The sequence below is a fragment of the Chenopodium album genome, chromosome 27 (genome assembly GCF_948465745.1).
Source record: "Chenopodium album chromosome 27, dcCheAlbu1.1, whole genome shotgun sequence".
Taxonomy (NCBI): domain Eukaryota; kingdom Viridiplantae; phylum Streptophyta; class Magnoliopsida; order Caryophyllales; family Amaranthaceae; genus Chenopodium; species Chenopodium album.
This window is the reverse complement of record NC_137860.1, coordinates 2,228,856-2,256,716: the sequence shown is the minus strand read 5'-3', so window position 1 is coordinate 2,256,716 and position 27,861 is coordinate 2,228,856. Positions and strand designations below refer to the sequence as shown.

The window sequence follows — 27,861 nt, the reverse complement described above, 5'->3', positions numbered from 1 at the left end:
AATTTGTATAAGGTACAATAATGTATATTATTTTATTCAATTATTTTGGCTATATAAATGGAAGTTCACGTATTGTGAACTTGTAGTTGAAAAGCAAATAAAGAGATTTCCTATCATTCTACTACTTACTTCCTGTCTTCATCCCTTCACTGATAAATATCTTACCATCAGTAAAATATTTTTAACAATATATGCATTATTTGTTAATGAGATTACAAAATTTGTATAGGCAACATGAACTCCCATGTGATTGATACATACGTTTATGTACAATTCTTAGCATGAGTTTGGTACTTCTATACTAGGAGCTGCTCTGTCTTTCAATTCTTTTTGTGATGCTTCTGAACTTTTGACTGAATTTTTTGCTGATTTGTTTCTCAGTAATGGTATTCTAATGGACTGGAGTTTTGGCTTTTTTAAGAAATGCAATTTCCATCTTCTGGGTTTGACATGTCCTAGCATCTTCATCTGTTCCCTCCGGAATTTCCTAGTTGTGTACCATCTCCCACCTCGCCATCCCAAGGCATAACTGCATCAACAAAAGAATCATAAGAAACGTGAAATGGAATAAGAAAAGCTAGTTACACTAATAATTTGACTATAAAAATACAAAATTACGATTGAAATATACAAAATATACTTGTAAGTATCTACACATGAATTGTAGTGGGAGAGGGAATAACAAAATAATAAAATGGTTATACATAAAAATAAAAATAGAATAAAAAAACCTCAACTGTAGAATCTTTAGCATTATTGACTTTCTGAAGGGATACATCAAAGTAATTCTTATTGGATAGATCAACAAGGCTCAAAAGCCACACATCTCGTTAAAGAGGCTAGCGTACAATTAAAAGACAATTGAGGGCCTAGTTGAATAGCATTACTTGTCTCTCGACCTGAACCCACTTTCCCCCAGGCATGCTCCAACCTCACATATGATATTTCAAAGCAGCCTTGAGCATATCATAAGCAGTTAGGACAGCAGTCATTGCTACTATCTCAACCTGAGTCTTTCCTGTTACAGAGGCTTCCCCATGGATATCAACACTATGATCACAGTGTGACAGGATAATGCTACGGCCTAAACGTCTATGATATGTGCAAGGTTACTTCAAAAAATATGAAATGTCAAATGTGAGGCTGAAGCTTATAACTGGAGGGAAGCGTGAGGACTGGTCCAGGGAGATTCTATGAGGCAGTTATATTATACTGAATAGACGTTGAAAGGTGCTTATATTGTTGCAATTTGCAAATATACTTTGGGTTCTGGTGATCTCATCATTGAATATATGTAGACGGAACAGTTACTGAATCATTTTTGTTCGTAGTCCCACATTTCAGCTTGTCTATTCATAAATTCAAATTTTTTTTTGTCATTGAAGCATCTAACTGTTAATCTGCTTTTCACGTATATATCATAGAGATCTTGAGAGCATGTACACAATTTGTGGCAGTGGTAATAAATACACAGTGCTAAGGAAGAAGGTTTCATCCAGATTGTTTAAATGCAGCTTATAGAAGCCATAATTCACAGCTTCAAACACTGAGAATTTAGAAGGCATGTGCAATATAGTATAATATCCTAAAGGACAACTGATTTAGGGGAATTGGGGGATAATTAGGAGATAAGAACGATATTTCTGTCACAGATGCACAGATTAAAGATGTATGAATGGTTCAAAGAAGATGTATAGAAGATGTTTTATTTTTAGCCTGATTTCTCTCAAAGGCCAAAAATAAAATATCTTCTGCAAAGAAGTTTAATTTTCATGAAATGGTTTCACACCCGGAACTGAAGAAGCCTCCGTTTGTATTATAAACTTTTAAGATATAACTGAATCTTCCATGAACCCTCATTTTACCTACTAAACTCCAAGCCCTCACTCCTTCCACATTTGTGGCACCAACTCTCTAAGTATGAATTTCTTTGGGGGCACAGGGCTACTGGTGTGCATATGCATACATGTCAGTATGAGCAACAGCGTAAAATAAGATAAGAAATAACAGAACAAAAACTGCAGCAATATTTCCAAATTATTCCCAAAGCAATGATTTAAAATAAATAACTACTGACTACCGCACCAATGAAGGCATAAGAGAATGTACCCAATAACTAGAGTTGTCCCAGCAGTGGCAGCACAAGTGACAGTGCTATAACTTCCTGAACCTACAATCTTCTTAATTTCCTCTCGTTCAAATTGGTAGGTGCTTTTCATCTGCCACAAGGAGATCGAATTATTGTTACTATTAGACAGTACAACAAATGTAGCATGAATAGGATATACTCCACATCATACAAAGTATATAGCACAAGTAGAATCATAGAGTTGATTCAGCCGACAAATTGTCATTGCTAACAAACAGGAAACCCTTTTTTCTTTTAGTTTTGATACCTTTTGTTCCTGGAGTTTTACTGATTGAGACCAAACACAATACACACCTTTTCAGGAGCTTCATTAGTTTTAACAAAGAGGGAAAAAAAAATGAGGGGGGGGGGCTTATCATAGAGATTTATTATAGTATATTTGTCCAAAAGACTAGTTAAGTAATTGTTCATTAGAAGACAGAATATAACTTAAACAACCTCAATAATACAAGGAAAAGGAAGGAAAATATCTACAAAACAATATTGCCAGTGAAGCTTGTAAGCAAAATGAAGTCTTCTCTTTATGAAACATAAAAAGGATAAAACCTATAAAGTGCTCAAACAATTATTCTCAGTATGATTTGCAGTTTGGCCACACTTATTAAAAGACAGAGTCAAAATGATGCACACAGCATAACAGAGCCTTTTAGCTACAATGAATATTTCATTCGAAGATATATGGATAGAACAGATCATCCTCTTTCATCTTTCTTGTGTTTTCTGGGTGCATGAAGTTGTCTTTAAAGTCAACTAAATATAAAATTACATACCGCTTGTTCAATTGAATCAAGTCTTCTATCAACTCTTGTATCATGAACATGACGAAAAGTGTATCCTGCACCATCACAACAGGATTCCAGGTAAAATCACTTTGTATGCCTCTAAGAATGAAATAGAATTTTTTTTTTTTTTTTATTTCTTTATGATGATTGAAATAATATACTTGTATTACAGTACATTAATAGGTAAAAAAATTCGTAAGAAGAACTAGCTGCAAAATACACCAGCAAAACAATTATGTAACTTGTACATGAAAGAAAAACTTACAACTCCCCCACCCACCCCCCCCCCCCCCCCCCCCCCCCACAAAAACCCCTCTCCTTTCATCTAATGCAACCATGGAAATTTCATTTCACCCTAAGGCACCAAATTACAGCCAGCACATAATCTCAATATCTCTTCTTCTTATTTCGCTTCTCCATTACCTCAATTGACACAACCAGTACTTCACAATAAGCTCTCACCCCAAACACCAAAGAGATGCTTCCGCATAATCATTCCATTCATAGCACAACTGCACAAGAAAAGAAGTATAGCATCCCCACAACTCATGAATCATCTACGTTGGTGAAGAAACAACATATTCTAAGAGTGTGACAGAAAGTAACCAAAGAAGAGAGCTCCCTAATCCATAATTGCATACACTAGAAGGCCAAGTTACCAATTCTCTATTATAAGGCTGAACCAGGGCCTTACGTGATGTAAAGTATCTGACAAAACAAACTGACAAGCAAAATATAATGACCAAAAATAGGTTCCATAGAGCTTAAGGATCTTCTACCCTTCAAATATGAAAGAATACTATGGAAGGGCGCTATTTCAGCAAATCAGCTTGCATGACCTCCAGGTCAATACTTAGAGGACTTCACCTATATTTTGTAGCAGAATCATTTATGTGTAAAACCATAGGATAGCAGCATAACGGCTGTTTAAAAGAAGACTGTTTAACTGTTACTCCAGTTACCAAAAGAATAAGACAGCCCTAATGGTCGAGATTTATAAGTATCTCACATCTTCACCTAAGATTCAAATTAGATTACCCAATAGGAAATCCAAGCTTAATAACAAACGATACCAGAAGGGTAGCAACCTATTCAAAGCTATTCTCTAGAAAAAATTCAAATAAAAATATAGCCTCGAAAGCTGAAGGAAACTCAATCATCTAAGGTAAACATTTCTTCTTGTTCTGCATATTTGTGTTTATGATATGTTTCTGCACAGCTAATTTGGAATATAATTGTTCAGTGGAAACGTGATTTATAACAAGACATAAGCAATGAAGCACAAACAAAACGACGAATACTCCAAACTCAATCAAAGCTACATGCTCGAATCCTTATAAGACCCAACTACTGTCAAGATGATATGTACTTCTCATTTATCAGCATTGTAGAATTCAAGAGTTTGAATTGTTCTACAGAATTCTTAACCTTTTCCCACTTCCAAAAGATGCCACAAACAAATTTGTGTGATCAACTAAACACTATAACAAATTTACAGTCATTTAAGCAGTCATCCTCCCTATTTTATTTTTCCTCAGAAATCCTCAAAACTTATTACAGACATAAAAATATCAAAAATTAAAAATTAAAGAAAAGTTGAAATCACTCACCAAGCCAAGCAGTACCAACTGATGCTATAGAAGTACCAACTGTGAACACCACCCTGTGCCTCTCAAATGTATCCTAAAAACCCATCAAAAATAATCTAAATAAATGTCAAAAAAAAAATTGCAAAATTAACAAAATCAAAATACCCAATTGAAAAATTTAATCACCCAATTGAAATTTAATCATGACTTAATAAGGAATGCAAAAAAAACCTTAGTAGAAAAATAGGTGTCTTGAACAGCAGAAACCGTATTTGAAGCTCGTTTCTTTAACTCCGGCATACCCACCGACCTCCAAATTGAGGATTTTAGAGTTCGAAGTCTCTCTAATTTCTGCATTTACCTTTTTAAGATCAACACCAATTATACCAGAATATTCAAGAGAGAAAAGAGAAGAGATTTGAAGGATGGAAGACAAGTAGACAACTCCAAATGGGTCGCTTGTTCTTTCCTTTTTCCACAACCAACGAAGCTGAATTATTTAGGGGTACTAAACATCGCCCATGTTTTACTAGGTAACACCCATTTTGTTTTGAATGGATGAAACTACCATCACATAGTCACATATGCTTTATTGCTTTTGTTTCTCACCCCCTCACTCAAATAAACAGTAGCGGAGCTAGGTAGGGACAAGGGGGGACAGTTGTCTTCCGACTTTAAAAGAAATAAAATCATTAATAAACCACTCTGTTTAGTATGGTGAATAAGAGAAGGAGGTGGATCATTAGTCAAAGGGTTTACAAGTGTTCTCCAAGGTCATGGATTCACAATTTATTTTTAATTTAATTATTGATGGTTTTTAAGAAAAATGAAGAATTGAAGATGCTTTGTGATTTAGATTGATAGTTTATTCAAATTTTTTGAATGGTATGACTGTGTATTTTAGATTTTGGATTGAAAAACTTATTATAAGTATTAAATAAATATACAACTTATGTTTCAAGTAATTTTCTTAAAAATTTTTAAACCATAGAACAACATCTTTAGTCCGTCTCCCGCTTGATAAAATCTTAGCTTTGTCACTGCTAACAAGCAATTATTGTATGGAATATATAACTATGTTTAATCTGATATATAAAGCACAAACTCTAGCATATGATGATGTGAATAGTCTAAAATTAGAAATAGAGAGTATGATAGAAAGAATCGAGTTTTAGGAGTATTGCATCGACACAGTTGTTGGATTTGTTAGAACATGTTTATTGGATTTGAATAGATAAAATTTTTATTTGGACATCATTAAAAAGCAAATTATGCAAACAATAATGCAAAAATTCTTGGGTGGACCTGGTCCACAATAAATTTATTGTGGACCTTATGTCCTCACGTACTGTTGTCTGAAGAAAATAACCCAGCCCACACCTATCAAGCCCAATTATAACAAAACCCCTTCTAATCCAGTATTCCTTCGTTAAAAAAAATGAACTATATTCTCTCTCCTCTGCGAACATCGTCGCCGAAATTATGATGCAAATTCATCAATTGAGAAATTCTGCTGCAATTGTCGGTTTTTGAATCGGAGTCAAACACAAGTAACAATGAAGGTATCAATTACTCTTTATTTTGATTTTCTGCAAATATCATGAATAAAAATTGATTAGGTTTTTAATTCGATTTAATTCTTCCCAAATCAATCTGTTTTTCTCTACTTAGGGCTTTTAATTATTCTAAAACGTTAATCAATTAAAACTTTCTTGATCAATTTTGGTTTCATTTGTGTATAATCTGAGGTTTAAATGATTGATGATGGTGTTAGTTACTTAATTCTGGTAATTTTATGTAGCTTATGGAAAATTACATAAATTACATTGTGAGTAGAATTTTGATTTGTGTTATTTTTTGATTTATTCATTGTCCAACGTTAGTAGTGAAGTTTGGTGTGGAAAAGATAATGGGAATGATTTTAAAAAATTAAAGAAATAAAATTAGGGTTTATATGGTTTACGGCCGGTTTAACCCTTTTGAAGGCATGTGAAATGGAAGTATAGAGGGATGAGGCTAGCAACATGCTTAAATAAAGGTCACTATGGCTATAATGACATTAGTGTATGAGAAAGGTTGCTATATTATTATAAGGGTCACTATACATATAGCTAGTTGATTGAGTTTCCACAATCAGCTATATAGTAGATGGCTGCCTTCAATGCCAACTAACTCTCACATGCTTAGGCTTATGACTTGGTATTATCTCTCTTTTGCTTTTGATAAAACTTATTTAGCTTCTAATATTTTGGATAGTTGGGATCACTGTAGTAGGTGGTGTTGGCTATGTACTCTTTTCGCTTCTCCATTAGTATCTTATTTTGCTCAAACATTTCTAATGTTGTTGTAATGGTTTCCATAGCTCCAACCTTTGTTGTGTTAAAAACAAAAAAAAAACTATATATTGCTATATGTCTCAGTTTTCAAATGATTGTTTTTGTGAAAGTTAAATACATAATGTTGTAGAACGAGTTATGTCTCAGCCTTTATAATAAAGTATTGTAGGATTAGGAGAATCATATATAGTTAAAAACTCTATAAGCCTATTAGCTCAATTGGTCGAGCACTGTGTATATTTTTATTGGCACAGAGGATGTAGGTTCAAGTCCTACATAGGCTAATAAGATTTAGACATATAGTGAGTTAGTGACCCATTTTAACAAATAGGTTAGTTTTGAATATAGTGACCCTTTACATGTAGTAACCCTTATTTGAATATAGTGACCTTTTTTTTACATGTAGTAACCCCTAATTGAATATAGTGACCTTTTTTTTACATGGTATTAACCCCTAATTGAATATAGTGGCTTTTTATTACATGTAGTAATTAACCCCTATTTTAATATAGTGACCTTTATTTTACTTGTAGTAATCCCTATTTGAATATAATGACCCTTTTTTTTTTATTACATGTAGTATTTGAGTATAGTGACCTTTTTTTTTTTTTACATGAAGTAACCCCTATTTGAATATAGTGATTTTTTATTTACATGTAGAATTTGAATATAGCGACCTGTTTTTTACATTTAGTAACCCCTATTTGAATATAGTGATTTTTTATTTACATGTAGAATTTGAATATAGTGACCTTTTTTTTACATTTAGTAACCCCTATTTGAATATAGTGATTTTTTATTTACATGTAGAATTTGAATATAGTGACCTTTTTTTTTACATTTAGTAACCCCTATTTGAATATAGTGATATTTTTTTTACATGTAGTAACTCCTATTTGAATATAGTGACCTTTTTCTTATATGTAATAATCCTATTTGAATATAGTTATTTTTTGTAGTAATACTATTTTCATGCATGGTGATTCCTATTTAAACATAATCAAAGCATATTTACACATATAATGACCTTTATTTAAATACAGTCATAGCTGCCCTATTTTTACATATAGTGAATCTTATTTAAACTAACATAATAACCCATATTTACACATGTACTGACCAATTTATACAGTCACTATTGTTATGATTCGAACCTTTATTTAAATGAAGTCACCCTTTAATGATAATCAGCTTTTCATAGCCTATGCAGGATTCGAACCTACATCATTGAGCAGTTGCACAATGCTCTACCAATTGAGCTAATGGCCTGTTTGGTATTGTGTATTTCATTTTAAATGACGGAATTGGGCCAAATAGGTTGTTTGGCTATACTAAGAATTTGGATTTGTAATTGGGCCAATTCCAAGGTATGTAAGAAATATGGCCATTTGAAATCCATTATCAAATCATGTCATTTCAAATCCAATTTGTTTCTCATCTCACTCTTTCTCTCTCCACGATACTTTCTGAGAAAAATTTTCCCTAAATCCTTGCTCTCTCTCTCCTACCTTTCTCCTGTGCCGCCATTAGAGAAGCTGAGGTCAAGCTTTTTCTCTATCTCCAATCTCTTTCCTCAGGTATGCTTTATCTCTCTCCGATTTATTGCTTAATCCTATAATCTAATGCTCAGATTATTGTAGTTTATAAGTTGCAATTCTTAACCCTAATTTCTGTAATTTGATGAGATTTGTCAATTTAATCAAATCAATTTGATGAAATCCTATAATTTAATGCTCAGATTATTGTAGTTTATTGCATATAGTTTGTTGCTTGCAGTTTACAATACTAATTTATTCTTCTGATTGTAAGTTAGTTGGGAATTCATCGGAAATACATTGTATTTTATATTAGGATGTGTTTGATAAAATGCGAGGGGTTAGGAGTAGTAGCATGTAATTCCCGGTAAATACCCCTCTATGAAAGTTCATGTGAATTGTACAACTTTTCTCAAAATTGTCTACCTTCCCATTGTACATTGGCTAAGTTGATGAATTGATTAGTAAGAGTTATTGCGGCTGATTGTGTTTGATTACTTGGTCCATTTGCTGCTTGATATGGGTAAAGTCAAGAAATTTGATTTGGAATTGTAATGATAGAATAGATAGTCAAGAAATTTGATTAGTAGCATGTAATCAAGCGTTATATTCAATCCTAATTTGCAATTCTATCTCTCTTTTTTTTCGTGATTTGTGTTGCTTACAAGCTGTTAATGATACTATTGAATTGGCTTAAGATAAGCAAAGTTTGAGTCTGGGTATTGTTTATTCTTCCAGCTCATAATTGAAAAGATGTCAGAGGAAGTCTCTACTCGGGAGTCGCTAAAACGTGTAAGGGATGATGACGAAGATATGGAGTTTATTGTCGTAGTTATAGGTTTTATTATGATAGTAGTAGGTGCATGTTATGGTCAAAAGTATAGGCTTAAGGAGGTAACATGGAATGAGCATGAGCGTGCCTTAACTAGAGCTACTTGGATGAACACTTTAAAAAATGATAGGATTTGTCGAGAGCAATTAAGGCTTGACATAAGGTGTTTTAATAAATTATGTCATATATTTCAAACTAAGGGAGGTTTAAAGACAACAAGAAATGTCACGGTAAAAGAGATAGTTGCATTGTTTCTTCATATTCTTGCCCAAGATTTGAAAAATAGAACAATTCAACCTATCTTTGCCCGTTCTGGAGAGACCGTGAGTCGTCAATTCCATGTAGTCCTCCAATCTATTTTGAAGATTGGAAAGTATTACATCAAGCAAATTGACCAAACCACTAGTTTTGCCGAGGATAACAAGTGGAAATGGTTTGAGGTAAAATCAATATGACCTATAGCTTTAACGATATAAATTTCTTTTTATTAGCCTAAGTTATGCATTGTGAAATATAATGCTAGGGTGTTGTTGGAGCTCTTGATGGAACACACATTAAGATGACCGTCCCTATTGAGGATCGTCCTCGCTATCGAGATTGGAAAGGTGACCTTAGTACTAATGTCTTAGCGGCTTGTGATTCTAATCTTCGTTTCACATATGTCTTACCTGGTTGGGAAGGGTCCGCATCAGATCCTCGTGTGCTTCGTGATGCGTTAAGGAGGCCTAATGGGCTTAAAATACCAAGAAGTAAGAGTTTAGATTTTTTTTTCCTCATAACTTAGTAATTTTATATTGAATCTTATATGATTAATCTAATATTTGATAATGCAGACAAATACTTTCTTGTGGATTTGGGCTTTTCAAAATGTGAGGGATTTTTAGCTCCTTACAAAGGAACCCGTTATCATTTAAATTTGTGGCGGGGAAACACTCCAACAAATTATATGGAACTTTTCAATTTACGACATTCCTCTGCCCGAAACACTATTGAGAGGGCTTTTGGGTTGTTGAAGAAACGTTGGAGCATTCTTAGGGATCCTAGTTTTTTTGGGAAAAAGACTCAAATTAGGATAATTAATGCATGCTTCATCCTCCATAACTTTTTAAGAGAGGAAAAAATGGAAGAAACGACTCTTATGCAAGAGGTAGAACAAGATTTGTTAAATATGGAAGTAATCGATGTAGAAGAGGAAGAAGAAGAAGACTATATTACCAGTGCTCGGTCAACAAAAGAGTGGAATGATTTTAGGGATAGACTTGCCAAGAAGATGTTTAAAGAGTATCAAGGGAGGAGACTTCGAATTTTGACTACTTAATGAAATGGATACTTTCTGTTTAATACTTTCTGTTTAATGAAATGGATACTTTCTGTATAATACTTTCTGTTTAATGAAATGGATACTTTCTGTATAATACTTTCTGTTTAATGAAATGGATACTTTCTGTATAATACTTTCTGTTTAATAGATAGGCTACTTAATTCAGAGCACCCTGTCATACTCTGCCATGTGGCTGTGCACCCAGAATTCAGAGAGTTACATGACTGCATATTAATGTTTTCATCACTTTTTTTTTTCTTATATTGGTTGTCTGCTAATGTTTACATTGTGATATTTAGGAGCAATGACTTCTAAAAGACAAGGCAAACAACCTATGGGTCCTCCTAATAGAAGAGGATATGTTTCGTGGAATTCAAAAATGGATGAGATACTTACTTCTACATTGTATGAGCAAATAACTGAAGGGAACAAGGGTGATGGAGATTTCAAGTCACAAGCATATCAAGCCGTGGTTGACAAGTTAAGGGCTGACTTGGGCATGTCTATAACTGTAGATCATGTTAGGAATCGGATTAAGGTTTGGAAGAAGCACTATTCCGTTATTACTGAAATTCGAACTTACACGAAGTTTAAATGGGATGAAAAAAAGAAGATGGTGGTAATCCCTGCAGAACAGCTTGATGATTGGTATACGTACTGTACGGTATGCTTCATTTATTCCTTGTTTCATTGAATAGACTATAACATGAAATTTTATTATCTGTTTCAGCTTGTTGATTGTTAATTGTTCTGCTTCTAGGCTTGTTTAGGCTTATATGTTAATTTAGGCTTGTTTTATATGTTAATCTGAAATTCTAGGCTTGATTACCGAACTGAAAACCTTCCTATTTTCCTTTGATATGAAAATTTCTATCATGGTGTATAAGTTGATCATAGGCAAGCCATTTCCTGCTTTAAGCTATTGAAGGAACACCAAAATGCACAGGGAGTTAAGGATTATGTTTTATTTTCTTGTATAAAATAGGATGTCAGGTTATGTATGCTCATATATTGTCATTAGTTAGATTTTCTCCTTCATACATTATTGGCTTTATGGCCATGCTTGGAATTTAGAGAGATCAGGGGTAACATAAAGGAATGGGTGGATGGGTGACTAGAAAATACAAGTTAATCATCAAGATAAAGCTGCTGTGTTTATCCTGCAGTGTTTAGTGTTTATCCTGGGCTAACCAGGTAATTTAGCTAGGTAACAGTAGGTGCCCTTGATGGTGATTATAGAACTTGGTGTATGAATTTAATACTTAACTAGTTTATTTGTAGAGTTGATACGCACATCTTAGCAGTCTGACCCATTCATCCATTTCTGCCTGAATTTTGTTGTCTCTTGTTAAACTAAAACCAAATGCAAATGGATCCAATATCCCCATGAAAGTAGACTTATGTATCAAATTAAAGTTTGTCATTGTGCTGTTTTTCTGATTATAGTTTGTCTTACATTGATGTTGATTATTGCTAATGTAGGAAGCTCCCCAAGCAGCTGCATATCAGAATAAATTCATTGAGAATTGGGATGATTTATGTACTTTGTTTGCTGCGGATAGAGCAACTGGTGAAGGAGCTGAGCAGCATGAAGAAGCTGCTGCAGCAATGGAGAATGAAAATGATAATGCAAGTACCTCCGAGGCTTCTTCCGGAGGATCAAACAAGAAGCTCAAAAGAGATCGTTTAGCAGATGCAGTGAGCTGTTTTGCAGAGTCGTTTAAGGAGTATGTGAGCAGAGCGCAAGGGCCATCGAAGCCAACTTCACAGGAGATCTACGAGGTAGTCTCAAGTGTACTTGGGATCTCACGTCACCAAGTCCTACAAGCTGTGAAAAGGTTCATGAATGGGACGGTGGATGAATTTGAAATGTTAAAAACTCTACCGGAAGTGGAAAAATTGGATTGGGTTTTATTATGTATTAATGATTAGTATTTTTATTTAGGTGATTGTGAACTAAAACTACTAGCTAGATCTTGATATGTTGTCTTTTTGTTTAGAGTTTGTTGGCAAAATGTGCCTTGGTTTAAAATTCAGAATTTGAAATTCCTTGTATTTCCAAACAGATATTAGAATTTGAAATTCAGGATTTGAAATTCCTTGTTTTGCCAAACAACTTTTAGAATTTGAAATCCAAAATTGTAAATTCTTAACTTTCCCAAACATGGGACTTGGAATTGAAATCTAGTAATTGAAATTTTAGAATTGAATTCAATTATTTGAAATGAAATAGGTGTATCCAAACACAACCTAATAGGCTTTTAAATTTAAGTGAACAATTTTCACTAATTTAAAGAAGAACAAGATATAGCATGACAAAACTCATACAAGCTTATCAAACTAAATCTACAACTAACCAAACTAATTAAGTAGAATTAATGGATTAAACTAACCCAACTTACACTTTTTTCACTTATATATCATGCCCATAAAGCTTTTTTTTTAGGGGAAAACATGGAGGCAATATTATTCAATCAACCAGAGTCTAAATCCACAAAAGCTAAAAAGCCTTTGGGAAAGAGTTTGCAAAGGATTGTTCTACATCATTAGCAGGAAACTCGCAACCACATTGCCATTTTGTCTAACATGATTAAAAGAAAAACACTCACATTGCTCTCCTGCAAGTATAATATCATCAACGGCCATTTCGTCTCCTTGATAGCATTACAAACATTCAAGCATCACATATGAGCTTGATTTTCACATAACTCAGATTTCAAGCTAGCATTTCGAACCTCGCATTCTCGCAACCATCACATATGTGGAACAGGGTGTAAAAGGAAGATTTTACTCTGATATGTGAAATGAGCTGTATAATATTTTAGCATCAATGCTACCTGAGTTGTGCATTTCCGCAACATAAAACTCTTATATAATTTGGTACACTAGAGGAATTTGGTATTAGTAGGAGGAGAGGTTGTGCAAATTAGATAATTTTGTAAGATTTTTTCTCATTCTCCATCAAGTTTAACAGCCAACAACTCCCCTTCGCTGTTCCTACCAACAACGTCAAGCCCCACACCCACACCTTCCATTAAAGCTTTATTAGAATTAATCTTGACATTGCCAGAAGCAGGAGGCAGACAACTACTACGATAATACATTCCTTCGAAAATTGAAGTCGCACCAACAACAACAACATTATACATCTTATACTCCCTTACAAACTTCACTTAAACCTAGACTTTTAACTCGCGCCAACCACACCCTCGCCTCACTCGCCCAACTCAGCCACCACAAACACCTTCTGATAAATTTAATCAAAACCCTAATTACCTAAATCAAATAACTAATTAAAAAATAAAATAACGAAATTAAATTTAATTATAATTATAATTATACATGGATTGAACAAATTGAAACCCTAATTCGTTTTTAATGAACAAAAATTCAAGCAAAAAAAAAAAGCCTTAAAAAGCTTAGAAAGTTGAAAAATCAAGGTGAAGAAAGAGATTTTACCACGATTTTGTGTTCCACCTCCTCGCGCTCTAAGAGGCGTTCCACCACCTTGCGTTTCACCATTGAAGAAGAAGATCACAGAGCTTGAAAGTGTGCATATAGAGAGTAATTCGATCATTGAAGTGAAAAAAAAAAGCAGATGGTAGAGAGAGAAAATGGGGCAGAGTAAAATTGGTAGAGCTAAGATGAGAGTAATGAAGCGAGGGAAACAACGAAAAGTAATTGCCTGTAGAAAGCTCACGTGACAGTAGTTGATCTACAATAAACTTAATGTAGACCAGGTCTATTTTAGAATTTGTAACAATAATGAATAGAGGGAGGATGAGTATTTATGACAAAATTAATGCTTAATAAATCTTATTATTTCTAATTCTATCTTCTTATTGAATTTTAATTTCAAATTTACGATGGTAAGTTACATTTCACATGAAGGAATTTCCTATTAATCGTCAAACTTTCCAATAGCCCTAGTCCTAACTTTCTATAGATGTACATTTTAGGAATTTGTAAATTGTGAATGACAAAGTAGGCAATTACTGTCCCATGGTAGGTGGTAACTCAAAAAAAAAAAAAAAAAAAAAAAAAAAAAAAAAGGTGGTAACTCAAAATTCTTAAAAAGTTGCAATCCAATGTCATTATGTCAAGGAATGAAAACATTTTCTAATTCCTAGGAATATTCAATGCTTAATTTGCTAATTGCTTATGTCAAAGAAGTGCCACTCTAGGTCACGTCAAGATGAACTTCAAGCCCCCGAATTAATCTGTTAAGTGAAGCCTCCAACATCCAGGTTAGAGCCTTAAAAAAAAGCAATTAGGGGTTGAGTGTGTTAAAAATAGACCTTCTCTTTGGGGAAGAGAATTGCATCCTCTTCTTTTGCTTCCATGGGGTAATTATAGTAGTCACATAGGCATGCTATTGTCTTTAGGCCTTAATAGTGTACATCAGACCAAAACCGATAGTAAATCTTAACCCCCAAATAGGAATAAGATGACCGAGATAATACATGAACTAAGAATAGGAAGAATTGAACAGAAACTGAACAAGAGGGGGGTAATCAAGGGCAATTTCTGTTTTTCCTAATTTCAGCAACTCATGGAGATAACACAAGCACCAGTTTGAAATAGTTTTTAAAGGCAAAACTTTCTACCCACATCAATTTATCAGACAAATTCCGAATAACTTGGACTGTTACAAAGCAAAAAAAATCCCTAACCCATCTGTACACAGCCAAAGTTTAACCTGCAAGATTTACACGACATAACCAGCATGTTAGACCCTCCTCAATTAGATCAGAATGTCACAGAATCCCTATGCATGGGCATATATACACAAATGGATATACACATGTCTGCCTCATATACTAAAGAAGAACATGACCAGTTAGCAGAAAAACATGGTATCCTTGACGTTATCATGTAATCTGGGCAGCTCTGGGACAGGGATACTTCCTGTGGATGTGAAGCCATTGTTCTCAGTGCTGTTCTCAGGAAGCTCATCACATCTGACAATCTGTCCTACTTGTCGGGCGGCATGATGGGCGTAAGAGATAGGTGCCACTGCAAATTATAAAAAATAGAATTAAAAAATGATGAAATAAAACGCTAGCATAGTTGGGAAATAGGCCATGATTTCAGGTCTGCAGAATATAAAGCTGAACACACACAAATAACATTGACTCACCTACTGAGGTAGCATGAGAGCTCCTTTGATACCTGAATGAGGACAAAATTTCAGTATATATGAAGCCAACTGATGTATAAAGTTTATTATTAAGAAAATGAATCAGTATTAGTAACTCACACATAGGATAAAGAGTGAATGAAATTTTGAAGCTCATCTGGCGAGAAACCGATCTCATCAAGCAATACATGATAGTGAACAGGCCGCAACGTACCCTTCATGGAAAACGAGGAAACAACATTCAATTTACCATATAAAGGAGAAAAAAACAAAGTGACAGAAGCCTACCAAGTACCAAAACACACACTTGACCAGTTTAAAAAGTGGCACACAGAATTTGTTACCTGTGTGTGCACATATTAGACACTTTGTGAATGTGTTAACTTGAAATCCCTAACAAAAGTCAAATCTTTTAAAAATGAATTTACACTTAAACTTCCCAAAATAACCATTATGAATCCTCTTGTAATTATAAATATAATTGTTTACATTTTAATGTAGAGCTGCCTCACCTTGAAAAAATGGGAAAGTAACATACAAGAATATTGTACGTTAGGCACAAATTACTAAATTATTTATTTTTGTCATTGTTGATGGCAATAATGGAACTGGAGTTTTTATTTATTTATTTACTTTTTCAAAAAGAAAAACCTTGCCTAAGCCTGATGTATCCACAAACAAGGAAACACAAGGAGAAAGAATCCAAAAAAAATAAAATAAAACACTGCTGTATTTTAGGTTGATGGCAATGGCACCCCCATGGAGTAACATGAGAGGAAAAGGGAAAGCCTTACAATCATCCCCCCATGAGCACACATGTAGAAATCATACTTCCTTGGATGCACGACTTCAGTGTCCACAACTGTCCCTGTGGAGGGAGAGCAATAATAGGAAAATGTGGATGATATTAGCACAGTATAACAAATCTATCACAGTTGCATAAGGCATATTTAAAGAACAAAATATCAAAACACATCAGACCAGGTGGAACATTGCCAGCAGCCCCCACTTCAAATAGTCGAGTACGGTGTCTCTTTTGTGCAACAATTACTGTGAATTTTGGAATTTCTGCCTCTCCAAGACCCAGGTAAGCCTGAAGTGGGGAAAAAAAAACAATTACTGTGGTACTGGTAATTAAAAGCTATCAAAAAAAAAAAATACATTTACTTTTGTCCTTGAGAAAACGGCATGCTCTTATCTTGTCTAATGAGTCAACAATCTCAAAAAGCCAGAAATATGAATTAAATGTGAAGAGTTTGTTTGTTAAGGATCTAACAACTTTTGAGCAATAGGGTAAGGGCCATTAGGTTGGAATGCAGATTGGATTTTAGATCGAGGAAAAGAAACAAGCATAGGGGTTTGCTTGTGTTTGTCCAGTTGGCACAGAGGTGACTCAAAGGGCTAGATTTCAGCTTATTTCAATGGCAGATTGCCGGACTGTCAGCAGTGGGAAGGAATCTAGAGGATGAAGAAACAGCTATCAAAGGAGAAAGAAGGTAACCAGCTAGAGTTTCTTTTCCAATTTTAACATTATTGATTTACTTTATGTATGCAAAAGATAGCAATCTGGGATATGTGATGTGATGGCATTATAGTGGTGAACTTCAACTATAACAGTTTTACTATTTAACCAAAGTTGTGTTTTTTTTTTTTTTTTTTTAATCTCTCTTGCACTATAGACATCACAGTTTCATGTAAATGTTTAAATTTAGAGCATCACTAGATCAAACAAAATAATATTATAATTTAGAAGTACAGCTTGAGCAACACTGTAGATCCTCATGAATAAGGTTCATTACCAACACAGGCCCAAGTTTATAGAGTGCTTTTTCAACCATTTACTCTTTAACTTTGTGTTTTTCTTAAAGCATATGTGAAACAGTTATTCTGATCATACAGCTACCAATATTTTTACATGAGCTGGAAGCAACAAGTTCAATGGCCAGCGGGAATTTGTAATGTCTCAGACCAATTGAGAGGGAGTGATAAGATTTAGTAAATTTGAAATCATCTATTCTGTGGGGTCAAATTAAATGCTGTGATTCTGACAGCAGTTCAAGGATCCAGATATCCTTCAGAAACAAATCTGTTGAGAGTAAATCAATAAGTTTCAAATTAAGTCTAAGTTGCTATCAGCAGCAGTTACAGCTACAAAGGTAAGAATTGATATGATAGCATCTAGAAAGTTGGAACATCTGGAAGATTAAAATAATAAAATGTAGGCTCACCACATGATGAGCCTCAGTCAACAGCACTTCCTAAGTTCCTAGGTCAGTCCAGATGCATTGATCCTAGTTGTGTGAGTCAACTGGTGCATGGGTGTTTGTACTCCATGAATTTGGTATAATCAATATTATTTAATCACTACCCAAAAAATTGCCTCTGATGTATCTAACAACTTGCAAGGCAGATAACAAATGAAATCATAAATATTACAGATTTCTCTTCCCATATCGGACATCGATTAAAAATATTCAGTAATCCCAAACACCCTACTCCCCAAAACAAATAGAAAACTTGTGCACCATTGCTCCACTCAATTGCCTTGAGCATCAAGATTGCAATCACCTACAATCATTTGATGAAGTCTGAACTTGGAACAGCAAAAAAGTTTATTTTATTTCATATTGTCAGAGGTAACCGACTTATTAAGATTCTAATAAAGCTGGAAACCCTTGGTAGTACTCTTGAATGTTCATATGCCTAATAACAATGGTTCAAGTGAAATGCACTCAAGTGATTCCTAACAAATGCATATAGAGCAGTATATTACAATCTTCTTTATAGACTCTGTAGTAGATTATGTGCGTGAAGATATTCTTGAAATATGTCAGAAACATTCATTTCTAAGATATTATACTACATGTTATCCCGTCTGTCTCTATGATGATCAAGAGTAGTAATATATAATGGAAAAGAAAATTTAAGTGGATAGAGAAAAAAAAATAGCATAAATGAAATTCAGGGTCCAGAAGTACAATCATCATTTCTAAAAATTGCCTCGTCAAATTAAAAGACGTGCAACCTATAAAAACAAAACAACACATTTATTGCAAAGTTAAGGAACCTGTTTTATCTGCTCCAGCTCAATGTCAAGGACTTGACTGAATTGCGAATCACTTACTCCATCCCTACAAAGTTAATAAACAATCATGCAATCATTGAAAACAGTAACAATTAACGGTCTTCAATGGAATTAATAGCACATTCTGATATATTGCCAGATAGAAAAAGCCTGTGGGAGACAAAATTGCAGAAAGGTGCAAGAGGCAGATAAGCACCTTACTAAAATTTTACGTCTACTAAGGAAATTTTAGTTTTCCAAACAATTGAAATTTTATAAGACCGAAGCAGATGAACGAGGTGTATCATGTTGTCTTTATTAATTTGATCAGAAGTAAGAGAGCAGATAAGTACTTCAGATGTCCCAAAAAAACATATTCAAGACCAGATCCTTTCTCAAGGGTAATAAATTAGCAACAGAAGAATTAAGAAATTATTACATCAACATTACCACTACCTGAAAACTATGATCTGTTTAGGTTTTCTGCCCTCGCTTGTAACAAAGAAGTCCTTTAAAAGCTCCCTGAAACACAATGGATAAGATCTTCAGCAATGCAACATAAACATCATCAGAAACTGATATTATTGAATCGTTCTTCTAAAAATGTCTCAAAGAACCAAAATTCCTCACAAAAACACTGCTAGATAGAAATGACACTAAAGTGTGACAATGTTACCTCATGATACCAGCATCCTCTCCGCCATCTTGTGGTTTGAACAGGGTATCTATTATCTCAGTTCTTGGAGATTGAGCTCTTACAGCTGCTCTATATCTTGATATAAGGGGCCAAGATACAGAGCCAACAACCTGTCATTTGTCAGAAAGTGTGCAAAAAGGATCAAAATCTCTAGCATGATAAACGTCAACCAGAACTTTTAAATGTTTGACATGATAAAGCATGATACAAAACAAATTTGATATACAGCAACAGATATGGCCACAGAGAAAGGATAGCACTGGAATGCTCATATAATTTATTCTTAGCCAACAATTACATACCGCAGCAGTTGAAGGATCTGAACTGCCTGGCGAACCATGGGAGACATCCATACCCACAATCATAGTTGGAATATCCTTCACATGGGGAACATAACAGGGCTCTTCTATTGCCAATAAAGAATTCATACCTCCCAGCTAGAAAATGACATGGAAGGAAAATGAGACTTATACATATGCAAACGCATCTTGGCCCATTATTTCATGACAAACTCACCTTAGCATTGATTTTTATAAGTACGTTTGTGAGATAACGTTCAGTTATTTTCACAGGGCAAACACATTGTGTTACAAGCCCAAAGTTACTCAAACTTCTCAATTTCCAGGGTCCTACATTAAACAGAAAGTGTCAAGGGATTTACAAGCCAGGTCATGCATAAAGTAAAATGGTATAAAAGAAATATTCAGAAGAATCTAACCAAAAGCAACACCATACCATATAAATTAGAAACTTTACGATCTGGCAATACACACAGAATGAATTCTGGTTGATCTGGGAGCTTATCCTGTAATTTCTCAAACATTGCATCAACTCTTGCCAAAGGGCTGGCTTTCTTCATCTGCTGATTCTCTTCAACTAATGCATATGGTCTTTCAATATCCTGACATGTTCGTGAAATCAGGGCAGAGAGAGCAAACTACCAGATATTCAAAACCAGAAGTTTAATACCATTATGATATTAACTTACCATGCCCTTTCCTCGTCCACAACTGATGAGTTCTCGAGAAAGAAAGCTTGTATCACAATTAGAAGAAAAGTTTACAATAGCCCAGCACTTAATATTAATAGGATCCAGAAATTGCTGCAAAATGGCCAACAACCACATTAGCTATTGAACATCTAAATGAAGAAATCATCTAAAATAGCATTAAGAAAAACAAGAAGAATAAGCATCATCAATAAAGGCCCTACTTTATTCTTAAAGTTCCATCGGCCATCTTCAGGCATGCAATCTTGACCTCTGCCAACCTTTAGCTGCACAGTATGCAGAAAAATAATGATAAAACTGCCTCCAGTGAAATTTAGAGAGTCCAAAGTCTACAAGCCTGTAGTAAGGAATCATGAACCAAATACCTTAGGTGGTTCAAGGACACGGCCAGCAATTTGCATAAACTGCTTCTCAATCGAAATACCACAAGCAACCAGCAATGGGTCATTTTCATACTGGTTGTTCTTCACAGCCTGCTAATCTATGTGACAATCAGATACAAACTAGAAAAATATGGATGCTACCTTGGTCAAGCTAAATGAAACTTACATCTGTCAGAGATTTCATTCGGTCATGGGGCTTTAGTTTGGTTTTTTCCAATAAAGTTATACGCTGAGTTGGAGACAGCAATTTTCGATAGCGTTGAAGAGAAATCAGTGAGCAGACCTGGAATATTTAAAACAAAACACAATAAAAACTAATAAGCTGATCAATTAAGTTGTTCCATTTTGAACATAGAATTTACATAGGCAAGAAAAATAAATCAAAGAAAGAAACAAGTGAGTCTTTGAGAAAAAAAAACCACTTTAACGTACCTCAATTGGTAGATAGATTGGTTTATCTGGCTTGCCAACATCAAGGCAAGGCATGTATTTTGAAAAAGTTAGCACCACACCACAATGATTCCGGAAATATTCGAACACAGTCATCTCCTGGAATTGATCTTCATTGGAACCACTATCCTTTTTTGCTTTATGTTGAAAACTTACCAAAAGATAAGGACATTAAGAGGTCAAAATTAAGAAAATATACATAGGAGTATGACAAGCATCAAATATGGGTGTACCTTAGTTTGTAGCATGGCTTATCACTCAACCCAATAATTTTGTATATCTTGTTGGTATGACTTGTCTTGATTCTCAAGTTTTTCAACATTCTTTTGGCCTGCAAAGATCCATAGCATCAAAATACAAAAACCACAAAATCAAAAACAACAAAATGAATCAGAGAATTAAATGCAATGTTACCTTTGCCCAGTCAATGTAGCGAGGCTCTAGCACATTTTGGTTAGTTAATAGAAAATCAAGAATAGGTCCAGGTTTCAGAATTAATGTCATAGCAACATCTGCATACATATTATTTTTCTGTCTGTTACAAACACACAAGCACAATAACTGAAACATAAGAAATAAAAGAGCAACATACAGAATTTTAGTACCTAAATTCAGTGACAATCCTGCACTTGTCATGTGAAAACTAGAATCAAACCCACGCAAACCAACTAAACCTCCATCAATCTCAAAGAAGTTCCTGGAGTCATCATGGAAAAACGACTGTCTAACCAAAAGGCAACCCCTGAAAAAAATAGCCAAATAAAAATAAAACTGTAGCTAACTGAACAATGACCAATATATATATATATATATATATATATATATATATATATATATATATATATATATATATATATATATATATATATATATATATATATATAAACACACACAGAGTAAATGAGAAAGAGAGAGAGAGACTGTACTTATTGATAGCCCGTTGCCTTAGTATGGTATTGATCACCCTTAATGCATCCTCAGTTTCACATAGGTTATGCTCTTCATCATTTACAGCAACTGGTTGCATACAAATTTCACGACAATAGTTGAGCTCCACTTTAAAAAGCTTTGGTGCCAAAGAATGTTTAGATTTCTTTGTAGGTTCACAGGGGTTATCAGCACTACAAATAAGCATACATTAGTGTTAGCCCTGTTAGGGACATTTTCTCCAAGCCATATTTCAGAGTGACAGAAAAGAAACAAGTGGTTACCTCAGTCCAATCGACTCTTCATATATCAAAGTAAAGTCATAGGTTTTCTGAGGTAGAGGACCAACAGTATACAAATTCTCCTTTCCATCAAATGCAAATTTTTTGGCATCTAGTTTAGATGAGTGTTTCTGGAATAGCTTGTCGATAATTTTTACGCAAATTGACTTGCTTTCAATTGGTTTACAGTCTTCAGAAGTTATCTTAACCTGCAAAGGCAGCACAAGACTGTAAATTTTCCAATGCACATTTAAAGTCCATGATGGCACAATAGAGTACAAGCAACATATTTACCGAATACTGATAAAATGCCACATCTGGAGATTCAATAGAAACTTTCAAATGATTCACGAGCAGGGATATGTGACGGCCAGCACTCCCAAAACCTGGTCTGCGCATAATCTGGTGCTTCAGAGAGTCCGTCTCCGTCTTCGTCTCTATCTCTATCTCTGTCTCTGTCTCTGTCTCTATCTTTGTCTCTATCTCTGTCTCCATCTCCATCTCCATCTCCGTCTCCATCCCGTCAAAGCTTGCAAAGAGTGGAAGATCTGAAGGAGGCGAAAGCTGCAAATGATCTGACTCTAAATTCTGTCCTTCAATCATGCTAGTAAAATCATCGCATATTTCAGTACCAATCACCAACTATAAAGAGGATTTAGAAAATAGACCAATAAAATCAAGTATACTACTATACTGAGCTCATTAAAAAAAAAATGGCATTATCAGATTCAGAGACTGCTAAGATTTTGAAAACTTTTTTTCCTTCAAATTTGTTGAATGCATCCACGATTAAAGATGGACAAAGTCTTATTATGAAGTATGAACAGCAAGTAAACATCCTCATATATTAAGCCGATCAAAATATCAAATTGTCTTGAAATTCCAACTAAACTAAAGCCTTGTTATTGGGCAGCAGTTAGAAAAGATATCAAATTGAACTGTGTGCTCAACATTCCAACAAGACTAAAGTCCGAAAAATAAAAACTTTCCAACATCATAGGGCTAATACAACGGAAAATCTAAGGTTAACTTGAGGTAAAGCACAAAATCAAAAATCATTACTGTCACTGAAGCTATTAAGATGAATAAATTATAGCTTCCAGGTTTACGAGTTTACCGGGCTATAAAAATGATATCCCTCTTCCCAATTACTAAAGTCTAGTATTGTGCATTTAGCACCTTGTTTGTACTTCCAACATTGCAAAACCCTTTCAATTTCCATTTGCATTGTGCTCTATACAAGAAATTCATATATACTTCATATACATTTATTTGATGTTTCCAGTCTTTCAACCCTTTGACTTAAATTCATACAAAAACAAACCCGCTAAAACGAATACGAAATAAATCAAACAATAAATTTAAACAATACATTTGATGTTTCAACCCTTTGAACAATTCATACAGAAATGAACCCGCTAAAACAAATGCGAAATGAATCAAACAATGAATTTAAATACTTGTCACACTTAAAATACCAAAAACAATGGAATTCAAAATCATAGACAAGATAACAAATTACTATTACTTCTACATTGATAGCAGGGATTCATGCATGTGAATTTAAAGCAAATGAGGGTTCAACTAAACCCCCAATTTACAATTTTTTGGGGTTAAAAACCCTAGTTCAAAGATTGGACACCATATATAGATAGAAAACAGGAAAGATTAAAAGCAAAAATCAAGACGAAAATTCACCTGAGAAGAGGCAAGAACAAGCAATTTCTGGGAAATTGATGGAATGAATTTGATCGGAAATTGAAATGGATGAAGTGAAGAATAATGTAGGACTGTACCAGTAGGTTTTAATGCATGTGTTGTATATTCCTACTGATTACACTCCCAAAGTAATAGCACAAAGAAAATATGTAGAGATGAAGAGAGCCTAAATTAGGCTGCACAATTTGACTGGCGAGAGAGGGGGGAAGAGAGAAAGAGAAAAAACATTGGAAAAATGTTTGAAACGAAATATGGTTTAGAGCCGGTTTACTCCACCTCATTTTTGCTGAATTGAAATTAATTTTATATAAATGAATTAATTTTTATTGATTCACTATTATTGTTACTGAAATAAAACTAGTTTTACTTAATAGTAGTATTATTTTTTTAAAGGTGAAGTAAACGGTGCGTTAATTTACTATGTATTTTTGTTAATGTGATTTGAACTTATTTTTTCTGAATCATTAGGTCATTTAGGTCAAATTGGTATTATTCTTGTATGTTAATGTGTATCAGTACCTCTGTGTAATGATAGCAACATTTTGACTTATGCACTATTCATATGTTTACTTTTGATTATATTTTTTTACCAATAAATAGAAACATATGTTGCCATGAAAAATATATTTGGATTAGACTTTATGTATATTTTCATCATATAAACTTTATATACTTCTTAAAATATATAATTACAATAATTAATGGTCCTCGTCAAAAAAAATAATAATAATTAATGGTCAAAGTTGTACATTGGTATCTCTTTCAGTTAAAGTATTGTAACTATCATGAAATGAAAGGAGTATTTTTCTAAAATTTAATTTTCATAATTATTTGATATTTAGCAGGATAAAGTTATTTTATTAAAGTTAAACCTTTTGGAGTGAAATCAAAGTATTTTTTAAGTTTTAGTAAAAGTGTGAAGAAATATACTACAAAAGAGAAAGAGAGAGGTTTCAAATTTGACAACTTCAATATATGATTGCCTTAATGATGAAGTTGGGTTGATGTTTGGTTAGGCAATATGCATGCCAATATATAATGTTTGATGCCTAACTTTCTATAATGATTCACAAATACTAATAATAATCTTGAAAGTGTCGTTAGGTAACGAATAATCTTTGCTCTATAGGGCACCGATTTAATTAGTGTATTATCTAAATGTTTAGTAATTTGTGATTTGAATATACAATATATTATTATCAGAGTATGAACAATGGCAAACAACATAAGGTTGCTGTTTTTCTTTGCAACATAAAATTCCCAAACTACATCATTTATTGGCTACAACATTTCAAATAAAAAGTCACAAATCACTTTGTAGCTTTGGTGGGCTTTTAAATGGTGATTGTTGGTTACTAGGTGAGTACATTAGCTGATTCCAAACTATACTTGTCCTAGTTGGAGTGAGTATGAGTATGATTTTCATGCATATCAAAATTCATAAGCCATACCCGTCATAGATGGATAAGTATAGAATTTGAAATCATACCTTCCACATATACACACTCTCACCCCATATTAGCTATTTTGCCCAATATATCTATCTATGTATATACTAAAACAGAGGGCACTCGAAGCTCCACTCCAACTATACTTTGACACGTGTCGAGCTATTGTTAAATATTTTCCCGCTTCATTTTTCACTCCTAAATATAGCAACTAAATCAAAGATTATATGTTATAAAATAATATAGATATTTTATATTCATTTACCTATTACCATAATATACCTATTTCCTTCGTATGATAATGCATGTAAAATCAGGATATAATCTCTAATTATACTTCCTTAATATTGTACATCTAAATATTTTTATTATCTTGATCTTAATATTTGATCTTTAGATTTTTTTTTTTAATTTTTTTAATTTTTTTTTACCAGCAATATTTGATGTTAAGATTCATGATCTTAAGCCGTGAAAATTTTTAATTGCACTATGAGCATGTATTTTTTAACAATCGGTCGTGGTTTGCACTTCATCATTATTGATGATGTAGTTTTTGAAAAATATACAGTGTAAGAATTTTTAACAATGCAATTTATTTTTCTAAAACCGTGAAAATTTTATTAGATATATTAAAATAACGAGATAATTGATCTTATATAACTTTGTGACCACATTGTGGCATGGGATAGCGAGAAAGTCTTATAATGTTGATTAAACCTAAAGTACATATTTTAAGGTAACCCTAAACTTTCATATGTTAGGTGCTACAAAATCAGTTCAACCACATTTTTTTTAAAAAATTTGTCACATGTTACTTGCTCAGTCAGGGGTTACTCGGTCAGTCAGAGGTTACTTGGTTAGGGGTTACTCGGTCAGTCAGAAGTTACTTGGTTAGGGGTTACTCGGTCAATCAGAGGTTACTCGGTAGATCAGGGGTTAATCATCGGTTAGTCATGGATTCCGGTTGGTCAGGGTTTACTTGGTCGTGGTCATGAGTTACTTGTGTCATGTGTGTCAGTTATTCACTTACAAAAGTTGCTGAAAGGTAATATATACGGAGTAATATATATAAATGAGCATGAGTCATCCGTATTTAAAAGGTAAAATATGTAAAGGCTATAAACCTTTTTATATCTCTAAATTTAATTTTTTTTTTTTATGTAACAATTAACTAAAATTTTGATACACAACACCATGATAAAATGGGTACATATCAATGTGAATTTGCACGGGTACTAACATGAGAAAAACCATAACTTACATTAAGCTAATTTTAGTTTCAAATTTCAACATATATAAAATATAAACTTTTAAAATCGTGCAATTTGCACGGGTACTGTACTAGTCCTCACCCTATATCACAATTAAATTTTATTTTTGTAAAAATTCAAATAAAATAACACCTACCCAGTCTATTTGTCATCCCTAGTGATTTGTACTATGTCCTCCATTACTAATTACGAGAGCAACATCAAGTGGAAACACATTCAAATGCAAATAACTCTTGTTTCTTTGCATTTTTTTTACAAAAAATGTATGTACTTCATGCAAATAGCTACAACCATCATTTCCACCATTTTGCAAAACATTATTTAATCAACATTCACAATATTTTTTCCAATAGCCATATGATTTCCTCAAGGTATAACTTAAATCCTCTCACTCACAATGGCAAGCTACAAAATACAATAGTGCCATTTCATTAATTCAAAAAGAAAAACCAACAACAAATCAACATTGCATGTAACCTATTTCTAATAATTTCAACTGTCAAGTCGTCCCCATAAATCGTGGACCTATGTAGTTTTGTGGAGCTACATAATTTTACAAAGTAACACCACTCTACATTACAAGCAACATTTGGTGTACTTTGTGAGGACTAAGGAGTATAGTTCATCGTGTAACTTTGAGGTTACAAGCTAAGGTCAAATATTTTAAGCAGTATATGGAGGTAAGGATCCCTTACCCTTGCTATTTCCCTTTACTTCCAAATTCATGCACGATGTGAGAAATGTCATTTTCTAAAATAGTCACGTTTTAATCCTCACTCAATATATTCCCCTATCAGAATCATCACTAATTAAACCTTTCCATTTTAATCAAATCACGCAAGATCGAATCATAGATTTTATCCGTAAAAGTTAAACCTCAAACTCCGTAGACCGTAGTACATCCTCCTACTAGTAGTAAATTCAAAGT

The 27,861-nt window shown here is 33.7% G+C and overlaps 2 protein-coding genes across 2 annotated transcripts; both read right to left on the bottom strand.

The window, feature by feature from the left end:
- Window positions 1-133: 133 nt before the first annotated feature.
- LOC145621261 (uncharacterized) lies at window positions 134-5,059 on the bottom strand. The gene is made up of 5 exons (XM_081676001.1): window positions 4,752-5,059; window positions 4,542-4,614; window positions 2,920-2,984; window positions 2,110-2,219; window positions 134-529 (listed from the first exon to the last, which is right to left on the bottom strand). Exons 1-5 carry the CDS (start codon window positions 4,875-4,877, stop codon window positions 277-279), a joined length of 627 nt encoding a protein of 208 aa, XP_081532127.1. The 5' UTR covers window positions 4,878-5,059; the 3' UTR covers window positions 134-276.
- A 10,002-nt stretch (window positions 5,060-15,061) lies between these two features.
- On the bottom strand, window positions 15,062-24,470 carry LOC145620205 (protein argonaute 16-like). The gene is made up of 23 exons (XM_081674835.1): window positions 24,194-24,470; window positions 22,790-23,099; window positions 22,499-22,704; window positions 22,214-22,408; window positions 21,893-22,029; window positions 21,702-21,799; window positions 21,521-21,618; window positions 21,270-21,438; window positions 21,004-21,120; window positions 20,820-20,927; window positions 20,658-20,720; window positions 20,434-20,547; window positions 20,181-20,346; window positions 19,962-20,074; window positions 19,748-19,882; window positions 19,425-19,555; window positions 19,205-19,270; window positions 18,752-18,815; window positions 16,666-16,777; window positions 16,479-16,552; window positions 15,805-15,899; window positions 15,685-15,716; window positions 15,062-15,560 (listed from the first exon to the last, which is right to left on the bottom strand). Exons 2-23 carry the CDS (start codon window positions 23,096-23,098, stop codon window positions 15,385-15,387), a joined length of 2,778 nt encoding a protein of 925 aa, XP_081530961.1. The 5' UTR covers window position 23,099; window positions 24,194-24,470; the 3' UTR covers window positions 15,062-15,384.
- Between the last annotated feature and the right edge of the window lie 3,391 nt (window positions 24,471-27,861).

What these genes read in the sequence shown, in the direction of transcription:
- LOC145621261 (XM_081676001.1), bottom strand. Translation starts at nt 4,877, where the DNA reads ATGCAGAAATTAGAGAGACTTCGAACTCTAAAATCCTCAATTTGGAGG. An exon ending in ACACCTATTTTTCTACTAAG is followed by an intron (nt 4,615 to 4,751) that starts GTTTTTTTTGCA and finishes ATGGGTTTTTAG; the next exon opens with GATACATTTGAGAGGCACAG. An exon ending in TTGATTCAATTGAACAAGCG is followed by an intron (nt 2,220 to 2,919) that starts GTATGTAATTTT and finishes TCCTTGTGGCAG; the next exon opens with ATGAAAAGCACCTACCAATT.
- LOC145620205 (XM_081674835.1), bottom strand. Translation starts at nt 23,098, where the DNA reads ATGATTGAAGGACAGAATTTAGAGTCAGATCATTTGCAGCTTTCGCCT. An exon ending in AGGCAACGGGCTATCAATAA is followed by an intron (nt 22,030 to 22,213) that starts GTACAGTCTCTC and finishes TATTTTTTTCAG; the next exon opens with GGGTTGCCTTTTGGTTAGAC. An exon ending in CAATCTATCTACCAATTGAG is followed by an intron (nt 21,121 to 21,269) that starts GTACGTTAAAGT and finishes TAAATATTCCAG; the next exon opens with GTCTGCTCACTGATTTCTCT.